Source organism: Phaseolus vulgaris, unplaced genomic scaffold, assembly GCF_000499845.2.
Source record: "Phaseolus vulgaris cultivar G19833 unplaced genomic scaffold, P. vulgaris v2.0 scaffold_70, whole genome shotgun sequence".
Taxonomy (NCBI): domain Eukaryota; kingdom Viridiplantae; phylum Streptophyta; class Magnoliopsida; order Fabales; family Fabaceae; genus Phaseolus; species Phaseolus vulgaris.
In genome coordinates, this window is record NW_027174121.1 from 14,329 (window position 1) to 26,169 (window position 11,841).

Sequence of the window (11,841 nt, forward strand, 5' to 3'; positions counted from 1 at the left end):
GATCAAAGAACAGCAGATTCAAAGCAATTAAAGATACCCAAAATCAAGAAACAATCAAGCCAAATAAAGGACTACTAAGAATTGTTGACATTGTGGATGAACATGACTTGACAAAACATATATGGATTCAGAAATTAAAGACTCAAAAGCATAATATGAACCAAATTAAAAGTGCAATAAAGACTCAAAAGCCTAAAAGAAAACAGCAACTCAAAGGTGTATGGAATCCTATCACAATTTGCACAAGAAATTGTTCAAGATCAATTGAACAAAAGTACTTCGGTTGGATCTTCCAAATAGCACACCAAAACAAATTAAAATGCAAAAAACAACAAGAAAATTATGGAAATAAGATGAACAACATGAAATAAAGAAGAACTAGAAATGAAAAGACCAAAAACAACTCATCTTGAAGAACCCAAGCTCATGATACCAAATGATGGCAAATTTCATGAAGTTCTTCTTGAATCATGTAAGAGATGGTGCAGAAGCCATGGATGTGTGTGTGCAAGATCCTCCTAAGAGTGATGTTGATCTTGAAGGTGCATGATGTGTGTGAACATTGGGAAGTTCGGCCAGCCCAAGGAAAGGTGAAGGATGTGAAGTTTAGAGCCTAGAGTTCTAGGGATGAAGCAAAGCTTGGCACAAAATGGCAGCATAACTTTACTCACAATAAACTTGAAAATACAAGGTGTAGGCTCCTCCTTTTATAGGCTAAGGAGGACCATAATGCAACCCTAATGCTAGACAAATGAAATGTAAATGTGAAGCACATGGGTGCACACGGCACATGGGTGCACAAATGAGCACATGGGGAGGGGTGTGTCTAGTTTTTATGCTCACCCCCTCCATGGGCTTTCTAGACCGGCCTTGGTAAATTTAGAGGTTTTTTTAGAAACTCTAAGTTTACCAAGGTTGGTGTTTTAGGTGCCAAAATTAATTCTAAGAAAATTACAAATAAAGTTCCTATGCTAATTTTGACAAGAAATTAAAGTCTACTCTACACTAGAGTTTATGGCATTTGAACATGTAAAAGAACGTCTTCTTGGATCCTCTTGGCCATAACTCTATGGTTGGCCCAAATCTACCATTTGGTGGGCTTGCATGTGGGCTTGTGCTTGGGCCTCTTCCATCAATATTTGTCTTAATTACTGTGGGAAATTAGGTTTAGGGTTACTCATATTTTTTGGGAAGGGAATGCGTGTGGTGATAAGTTGACTAATTTAGGATTTATTCATAGATAATCTTTTCATTGGTATAATATGCTTCCATCTGTTCTTATAATTCTTTATGAATAGGTATAATCTACCTATGTATCGTTTTTGTTAACATATGGGTTTTAGTCTAGTCCCCCCATATTTTTGTATTTTTTTTAATAATATTTTTTTTATGTGATGACAAATGATTGTTGTTACTTAAGATGTCAGCATAGCTGAGATGTCAAGTTGCAAAGTGATACCTAGCATGAAAACTTTTATTTTTAAAAAAATAAGTCATATTTAAGAAACTATAAAAAATATATATATATCTTCTTGCTTTGCCTTAACCAACTCAAGTGGTAATGCTTTCATTGGCAGCTGAAAATTCACAAAAAGGAAATTGTTAGTCAGAATCTGCTAGGTCCATTTTCATATATTCAAAATTTTATAACAGAGTATGCTTGAAAAGTACACCATTATGAATCCATGATACAGTGTAATTAGAATTTAACATCAAAATATTAAGGGTGTTCTAGTTCTGTTCACGTGTCTACCTAAGCTTTGAATTATGGAACAAATGGACAACACATATTTTGGATTATGGACCCAAAAGTGTTAATATCTTCCAGATCACTAATATTATGATAAGAATATAATATTATAATATCTTCCATCTATTGTGCCAAACAAAAATCATAAGCTTTGTATAAGCGAAGAGATTTTCCCTTTGGTATCCATCCCTACTAGTAAATGTTCATGATTACTAATTTATTATACAAGTAGTGAAATTGGACAATTGACAATAACGTAAATACCTAAATCAATCTCTTTTAAAAATGCCTTGAAATATTCCATTTACAACAATCTTAATAAGTATTAGCAGAAGCTCATTAATCTCCAAATAAAAAACCTATATTATAATTTGACAATACTAAGAAAAATAAATATACATATACACCGTATAATAGCAATAATAATTTGTATAGTTCACTACAAAAAAAATCTCCACAGAAATACGGTTACTATATAAATTTGTCAAGTCCTTTTAGTGATCAAAGAAGCATTAACTACTAGACCAAACAAGTTATTGGGTTATATTATAATTTTTATCATACTTATTATTATTAATATAATTTATACTTATTATTATTAATAATAATTATATTAATAATAATAATAATTATATTAATAATAATACAAATTATATTCATATTATTCATATTATATTCATATTATTCATATTATTAATAATAAGTATAATAAAAATCATAACATACTACAGAATTTGTCTTGTGTAATAGTTATGGTGTAGTGGTTAAAATTTCTTTAATCACTAAAGAAATTTGGTTTCGAATCACATCCATTGTAATTATCTAAATATTGCTCTTACTCAACTTTATTTAAATCTAGAATTTATATTTTCTTGGACCCTTTCCTTCCTTATATAAAAATTTTAAAGGAGGTTTAATAATATTGTTCCTTTACCTCAATTATTTCATATATAATATGTTCACCCACATGCACCCGAAGTCCCTCTTTTCTCCTCTTGTTACCCTTAAAATTTTAACTGCCTAAAATATTCTTTGGTACATTATGAAGTGCAATTACCTCACCAGTCTAGTTATTACACAAATCCCAACACAAATTATCGTACGTTGCTACTCTATTTTGTATCACTCTCCATGCTAAGAATTGAGATGAAGGAAAAACTCTAATGTTCTAAAAAAATTCATATAGGTTCCTTTCTTCCCCATTTATTTCATTATGTAATTTGTTATACGCAGTTCTTTCTTCCCCACTTATTTCATTATGTAATTTGTTATACGCAGTTTTTACCGTGTAACCATGTAGCTCATCTTCTTTCCATAGTCATTCATCCTCCCCTTCCCTACTTAAAGCTATGTTATCTACCTTTTTCATTAATATTTACTTGACCTATTTTCCACACAAATTGCCTTCTCCTTCACTCAAAATTCCAAACCCAACTGTTATTTTCTAAATTCCTTGATGTTTCTTACCTTATCTCTTTGTAGCCTTTAAGGCATATAACCTTGGAAATTTCTCTTTAAGTAGTATGTTTCGTGCCTCTCTATCTTCCGAAACTCTTATAATTTTTTTATCTCTGATTTTTCATCCAATAATAATTTTATTTAATATTAATATATATTAAAATAAAAATATTAATTAAATAACTGAGTTAATATTATTAATAACATTATTATTATTAGTACTAATAACTTTATTAATATTTATTATTATTAACATTATTAAATACTTTTAATATTGTACCGTCCCGTTCCCGGGCGTTGACTAAAAGTCAAAGTCAACACATAGTGGGACCGCTCGAGGGCCCCACAGAAGGGAAAGTAAGTCAACAGGTTGACCGCTTGGGGCATCGCCAGGTAAAGGCGTCACCAAGATAAGACAATAGCCGAGTCAAGACATCAGAAGGAGGGCTCGAGCCTCCTTGACAGCTTAGAATGGCGACAAAGAGAAAGAAAAAGGTGGCTTCAAGGCCACAGTCCTAGTACTAGTAGGGAGTAACCTAACTCGTGAAGTACCCACGCCACCGCTGGGAAACCCTGGGACAGATACGACCCATGAGGGGGCCACACCCAGGGGAGAACCACGTGCATGGTACGAGAGAAAGGTAGATACACTCCCAAGGTGAATGACTAGAAGTTGGGGCGCATGAGTTGGCACCTAGAAAGTCACCCTCTTGCGCCTAGTGCACTTCGAGAAAGGAGGGTTTGCACGAAGGATTAACCCTAAGTTGGGTTACGGCGCTGTAGGGCCCTCCAAGAAGAGTCGTGATCAAGTCAGAAGAACACGTGGCAATAAGCGCTGAAAATATCAAGGCTTTCCTAAAGGTTCGCTAAGGTACGCGTTAATTCAGTTAAGATTCGAACGTTCCAAGGAATATTTTTATACGCTTTCAATGCGCTTTAACGCGCTTTAAATGCAGAAGGTGTATAAAAGGGGGCCTTGGGACATTTGAAAGGGATATGAGTTTTGACCTAATTCTGGTAGCGTTACACAGAGCACAAACCCTAGTTGTTTTCGTTGCGCACCCACTGTGTGCACAAGACGATTAGGGCAACACAATTTCAGTCATTCAGTATAGCTTTCGACCACCCTCAGAGCATTCAATCACAGTGTTCTACCCGGGGGTGCGTCACCTTTGATGTTTCTGGCTAGCTGACTTGATCGTCGGAGTGCAAACGGCCGCGAGGGCGCCCCTTTGTTCACTTCTTTTTCAGGTATTCACAGACGGAGCAGAACGAAGGTGCCCTAACTCGTGACGACGAGCCCCGCACAAAGACAACCCAGGTCAACCGGTGGGAACATTTGGCGCCCACCGTGGAGCCGATATAAAACATCAGTCCCACTGCACAAGTTTTTTCAGTTCCAGTTCTCAAAACCCAGATAAGTTAAGAAGGTTTCCAGAAAGCCACAAACATGAGACCTGCACATGCTAGGAGTGAAGAGATGACCATGCAACAACTCATGGGCATGATGCAAGGGCTGCAGGAAGCAATGACAGCATCGAAAGCGGAGCAAGAGCGCATGCAGGTGGATCTCACAGCATCTCAGGCGAGAAAGGATGAGCTCCACCGCGCCAACGAGGAGTTACGCCGTGGATGGCGTGACGTAGATGAACCTGAGACTGCCACCCCACCCAGAGAATTCTCAACACCATTCTCACAGGCAATCCTAGAGACAGCAATCCCCAACACATTCACGGGGCCCAAAGTAACCTTTACAGGGATGGAGGATCTTGAGGCGCATCTCACTGCGTTCCACACCCAGATGATGCTGGTAGGCGGTTCTGATGCCGTGAGATGCAAACTCTTTATGAGTACTTTGACTGGGATGGCCATGGATTGGTTCATCAGTCTCCTAGAGGGTCACGTCACGTCTTTCACGCAGAAAGAATCAAGATAGAAGGCACTACAGAAAGAAAGAATCAAGATAGAAGGCGCACCTACGAGACAAGGAGAACCCAACCTATGGGTCGATCAGAAGGAAGGAGAGAGGGAAATAGACCTCTAAGGCACAACTTTGTGGTGGAAGTTAAAGACCTCATCGTCGTCCCCAACATAGCTGACAGATTGAGGCCACCGATGAAGTCTGATAAGATGCTGGGACCTCACAAGGAATCATGGTGCGAATTTCACGAAGCATTCGGGCACCACATTAACAACTGCTTAGCGCTGGGCTATCAGTTGGATGAGCTTGTGAAGAATGGTTTCTTGAAAGATTATCTCGCTGGGTCCACTGCGACCACAGCCACAACGACACCAGAGGAAGGCCAAGCGCATGAAATCCCAACTCATGGAGAAGTGCACACCATCTCTGGCGGCTTTTCCGAAGGGGGACCCACTGCCTCTCAATGAAAGAAATATGTGAGGTCAGTAAGTTCGGTTGCAGAGGAATTTCCAGACGACCCGTGGGAGTCAGACCTCGTTTTCACAAGGGCTGACCTGCGGGATGTCGTCCCACACGATAATGACCCAGTGGTCATTTCAACGATCACAGCAGGAAGGAAGGTACATAGGGTCCTCGTCGACCAAGGTAGTTCCGCAGACGTCATGTTTTGGTCGACCTTTAATAAGCTACAGTTGTCCCCCGACCTTTTGACACCCTATACTGGATGCTTGTATGGGTTTGCAGATAACCCAGTAGAGGTACGTGGCTACTTGGAGCTGAGGACGACGTTCACTGATGGAGCGGCATCACTCACCGAGAGCATCCGGTACTTGGTGGTTAACACCAACTCAGCTTACAACATTTTGTTAGGCAGACCTGCCTTGAACAGATTAAGGGCGGTGTCCTCCACGCGTCACATGAAGATGAAGCTACCAAATCTTAGTGGCAAGGTGATTGTGATCAAGTCAGATCAAGAAGAGGCCCGTAAGTGCTATGAAAATAGTCTAAAGACAAAAAGAGGCGTGGTCATGGTGATTGAGCGACCACTCATTTCAGATTCGCAAATGGAGTTAGAGCTGTTGGAAGAGACGACGCCCGCGGAGTCCATGCCGGTTGAAGCCACCCTTGGGGCGATGCCTATAGAAGATGCACCTACAGAAGGAAGAAATGGCGATGCCTCGCCGATGGAAGGAGTACGCGGCAAGGCCTCACCCGCTGAAGAAGAGCCAGAGGAGGCGATGCCCGATGCATCCGTTGGGGCGACGCCTATGGAAGAGGACTCCACGAATGAGTCTCTTGCAGAGAATGTGCAAAATGAGCGACCCCAACCAGAGGATAACATAGTAGAAAGACAGATAGGGGGTAAGGTGTTCAAGATAGGACGCTTGCTGAGCCAAGGAGAACAAGAAGAGGTAGCCGCAGTAATCTCGCGCCACCTAGATGCATTCGCGTGGACTGCGGCGGACATGCCAGGTATCGACCCAGACTTTTTGTGCCACCATCTTACCATGGACGCCAAGGTTCGCCCTGTGAGACAAAGAAGGAGGAAGTTCAACAAAGAGCGATGCCTCGTTGTGAATGAAGAAACACAGAAGCTGCTCAGCGCTGGGCACATCAGGGAGATACAATACTCTGAGTGGCTAGCCAACGTAGTTCTAGTGAAGAAGGCGAATGGGAAATGGAGGATGTGCGTTGACTTCACAGATCTGAATAAGGCGTGCCCAAAGGATTCGTATTCGCTACCCAACATCGACGCGTTAGTGGATAGCGCCTCGGGCTGCAAGATGTTGAGTTTCTTGGATGCATTCTCAGGTTATAATCAGATCAAGATGCACCCAAGAGATGAGAGCAAAACGACGTTCATGACAGAGACATGCAGCTACTGTTATAAGGTGATGTCGTTCGGGTTGAAAAATGCAGACGCCACCTACCAGAGGCTGATGGACAAAGTCCTTGCACCCATGCTGGGAAGGAACGTGCAGGCCTATGTAGATGACATGGTGGTAAATTCACACGAGAGAGGGCAACACGCAGCTGATCTGGAAGAGCTGTTTGCTACCATATCGAAGTATCACCTCAAGCTAAACCCAGAAAAGTGTTTTTTTGGCGTGGAGGCGGGAAAGTTCTTAGGCTTCATGCTCACAGAGAGGGGGATGGAGGGAAACCCCGACAAGTGCGCAACCATCATCGCCATGAGGAGCCGAACCTCAGTGAAAGAAATTCAACAACTGACGGGGCGAATGACAGCATTATTGAGATTCGTATTTGCTGGAGGAGAGAAGGGCCACCCTTACTTTCAATGCCTCAAAAGAAATAGCCGTTTCGCGTGGACAGATGAGTGTGAAGCAGCGTTTCTCAAGTTGAAGGAATACTTGGCGACGCCACCGGTGCTTTGCAAGCCACAGGTGGGCGTCCCCCTCCGCTTATACTTTGCGGTAACTGAGTGGGCCATTAGCTCTGTGCTGGTCCAAGAACAAAACCAGGTGCAAAAGCCCATTTACTTCGTGAGCAAGGCCTTTCAAGTCCCAGAATTGAGGTACCAGTCACTAGAGAAGGCGGCGCTAGCGGTAGTATTCTCAGCACGAAGCACGAAGGCTCTGCCATTATTTCCACAGCTTCACAGTGGTAGTAATGACAAACCTCCCCATCCAGAAAGTACTTGAAAAGCCAGATGTAGCAGGGAGGATGGTTCGCTGGGCGGTAGAGCTCTCAGAGTTTGATATCCAATATGAACCCAGGGGGTCCATCAAAGGGCAGGTCTATGCTGATTTCGTGGCAGAGCTCTCACCAGGAGGGGACCCCCAAGAAGTGGAGTTAGGGTCACAGTGGATGCTCTCAGTGGATGGGTCTTCCAACCAGCAAGGGAGTGGCGTTGGGATAATCTTAGAGGGGCCTAATGGAGTGCTAATCGAGCAAGCCTTACGTTTCGCCTTCAAAGCGAGCAACAACCAGGCGGAGTACGAGGCGTTGATTGCTGGGATGCTGTTGGCTAAAGAAATGGGTGCTCAGGGCCTCCTGGCGAAGAGTGACTCACAGTTGGTCACAGGGCAAGTGACAGGGGAGTATTAGGCAAAGGACCCACAGATGGCCGCCTACCTAAGGTACGTCGAGGTGTTGAAAAGAGCTTTCGCTGCGTTTGAGCTGGTGCATGTCCCTAGGGAGCAGAATGCTAGAGCTGACCTGCTCGCCAAGCTGGCCAGCTCAGGCAAGGGGGGAAGGCAGAGGAATGTGATACAAGAAACCCTCAAAACGCCGCGAAAGTTTGTTGCAGACAATAGGGTGGACGTTCTTCACGTTAGTACAACAAGAGGAAAACCAAGGAGCCATCGCTCTTTGAGTCAAGATACGGTGAGGGCAGCCTGCATCAGTACTTATACGACCTCGCCAGAAGAAGAAAAAGGTGTACATGTGTGTGCTTTAGAGGAAGGCGACACATGGATCACCCCTTACAGGCGATACCTAGCGAACAGAATCCTCCCAGCGGAACCGGAAGAAGGCAAGAAGATTAAGAGGAACGCCGCAAGATACACATTAGTAGATGGGATATTATTCAGACACGGGTTTACGCACCCCATATTGACGTGTGTGAGTGGCGACGAGTGCACCAGGATAATGGCTGAGCTCCACGAAGGTATTTGTGGGAGCCACGTGGGAGGAAGATCCTTGGCATCCAAGGTAATACGCGCAGGGTTTTTCTGGCCAACAGTAAGAGAGGATTGCGTGCGATACGCCCAGCATTGCAAGCACTGTCCGATGCACGTTGATTAGCACAAGGCGCAGCCAGAGGAACTAAGATCCATATACAGCCCGTGGCCTTTTCATACTTGGGGAATTGATATCTTAGGCGCGTTCCCATTGGCGATAAGGCAGATGAAGTACTTGATCGTTGCCATCGAGTACTTCACCAAGTGGATAGAGGCCGAATCAGTGGCGCAGATCACTGCGCACAAGGTACAACACTTTGTTTGGAAAAACATTGTGTGTCGTTTTGGGGTGCCAAGGCGTCTCATTTCAGACAATGGCACCCAGTTCGCGAGTCAACAGTTGGGGAAGCTATGTACAGAAGTAGGAATCAAGCAAGTGTTTGCATCAGTGGAACACCCCCAGACAAATGGGCAGGTCGAGTCAGCAAACAGAGTTTTGTTGAGGGGTTTGAAACGTAGATTGGAGAAGGCTAAAGGGGCGTGGGGAGAAGAAGTACCAAGGATCGTATGGGCTTACCACACCACGCCTCAATCTTCCACCATGGAAACGCCTTTCAGCCTGGTGTATGGATCGGACGCCATGATCCTAGTGGAGATCCACGAGAGCTCGCCTCGTTTCCTAGGGTTCGTGGTAAAAGAGTCCAACGAAGAAAGGAGGGTCAACCTGGACCTAATAGATGAAGCCAGAGAAGAGGTGAAAATTAAGGTTGAGGCTGTGAAGAGAAGAGTGGAGCGTCAATACAGCTCTAAGGTGAAGCTACGACAGTTCCAGGTTGGTGATCTGGTCATGAGGAAGACTCACCCGTACGAGTTAGAAAACAAGTTGTCTCCCAAGTGGAATGGACCGTTCAGAGTAACCAAAGCTAAAGGGAATGGTTCGTATAAGTTAGAGACTCTAGAAGGAGGCCCCATCCCACGTAGTTGGAATGCGGCGAATTTAAAGTTTTATTTCAGTTGATGCTTTGTAAAGGGGACACTCTTTTTCCCTCTCGAGGGTTTTTAATGAGGTCACCCAAATAAAGAAAAGAAAAGTTTAAGATATTCTTGCCTTAGTTTTCCCTTTCATGTAAGATCAAAGATCAAAGAAACAAAAACAAAGACGAGGCGTCGCCAAGAGTAGGTATCGCCAAATAAAGGAGCGGAGGTCAGACGCAGAGCAAGATAATAGGTATGTCAGTACAAGTTAAAATCCGGGAACCTAGTCCTTGAGCAGGGGTTAAGGGATTCCATCGGGACGCCCCCTCCTCAAGTATGAATAGCTAGCCCTAGTAACAGATGTCAGTATTCCGGGAGCCTAGTCCTTGAGCAGGGGTTAAGGGATTCCTTCGGGACGCCCCCTCCTCAAGTATGAATAGCTAGCCCCAGTAACAAATGTCAGTATCAGTTAAAATCCGGGAGCCTAGTCCTTGAGTAGGGGTTAAGGGATTCTTTCGGGACGCCCCCTCCTCAAGTATGAGTAACTAGCCCCGGTACCAGATGTCAGTAGAAGTCAAAAATCTGGGCGTCTAGTCCTTGAGCAGGGGTTAGGGGATTCCTTCGGGACGCCCCCTCCTCAGGAATATACAGCTAGCCCCGGTGTCTGGTGTTTTAGACACCCTGAGGACGATACGACACTGACGTAGTAGGCCTCTACTCAGGTGTGGGCACCAAACGCAAAGAGATAAGGGCTAAGTTGCCTTGGTGTTGTAGACACTCCATGGACGATACGGTGCTGATTGTATAGGCCTCTCCATGGGCGTGGGCACCAGAGCGCGACTTTTGTCCCAAGTGTCTAGATACGCTGAGGACACCCAGAGCAGGTCCCTCATCGAGCATGGGCACCCAGTACAGTTGAGATAAGCCCTCCTCGCCCTCGAGCGATGTCGAGGCCACAAGAGAACAGCTAAGCCCTCCTCGCCCTTGAGCGATGTCGAGGCCAGAAAGAAAAAGATGAGACCCCTTTCGCCCCAAGCAATGGTAAAGCCAGCGATGCCCTTGGTAGTAAGCGCTTGGGGGCTCAAGAACAAGTAAGTGAAGAGTAAGAAGAAGAAGCATAAAAACACGAGTTATCAGAGACAAGAAAAATACGCGAAGTTAAATTCTCCTTTGCCTTTGGGCAATGACGAGGCAGGCGACGCCTTCATGGGGAGGATTCCTCGCAGATATGAAGGCCAAGTGAAGTTCTAAGTGAAAAGATCAGAAGAAGGGTATGCACCGCTACTCAGAAGGGAAGAATGAAAAGAGAAGGTCACGTGCTACCTAAAGAGTTAAAGACAAGGCGAAGAAGAGACGCATCGAAAGTAAGTACCAGTTACGCCTTTGATTTAGTAAAGCAAGCAGTAAAGCAGAGAAGCTTAAGGTACACGAGGATGTAAATATAAAGCTCGAATAAACATTTAAATAAGGTTGAGTGTCAGAATTACAGAGCAAATGTTAGAAAATACAATTTTACAAATGAAGATTAATTAAGTAAAGTTCAATCCCCAAGGTCGAGGCGAACGACTTTCCCATCGAAAATATGGTTGAGAGGGTTACAGTTGGAGGTGTCAACTCCCGGGTTTTCGCAGGCGGCTTGAGCCAAGGCCTCATTGAATCCCTCTGCAAAGATATCAGCCATGTTGTCAATAAGCTTTCCTTTAGCCCGCTCCAGATTTTCAATGGTGGAGTCTCGGGCTTCCCTCTCTGCAATGAGCTCCCTCTTGGCGCTCTCCAGCTCTTCAATCGTGGAGTCACCAGAGGCTAGCTGCTTCTCAAGAGCTTCCTTCTGTTGAACCAAGTGGTGTTCAACTTTTGAAGAATCCAAACCCTTTGAAGGATGTTGAAGCCTTGGTTGTGCTTGATGTTGCTGTGCTGGTTTAGCTTAGTTCTGGGGTAGTTTATATGTTGTAATCCACCCTTTGATTAAATCTAAAGCATTAGCATTCTCAATCTTTGTGAAAGTAAAATGTTTTCAAACTAAGTTAAAACAACCGATTGTTTTGTCGAAACAACCGATTGTTTATACTTAGGTATTTTGAGAAAAAGATTGA

General features: G+C 43.8%; 1 protein-coding gene across 1 annotated transcript; it reads left to right on the forward strand.

The window, feature by feature from the left end:
* The first annotated feature begins 9,374 nt into the window (after window positions 1–9,374).
* On the forward strand, window positions 9,375–9,791 carry LOC137817459 (uncharacterized). The gene has a single exon (XM_068620749.1). The coding sequence runs from the start codon at window positions 9,375–9,377 to the stop codon at window positions 9,789–9,791; it is 417 nt and encodes a 138-aa protein (XP_068476850.1).
* The last annotated feature ends 2,050 nt before the right edge of the window (window positions 9,792–11,841 follow it).

Coding starts and splice junctions, on each gene's coding strand:
- LOC137817459 (XM_068620749.1), top strand. CDS start 9,375: ATGGAAACGCCTTTCAGCCTGGTGTATGGATCGGACGCCATGATCCTA.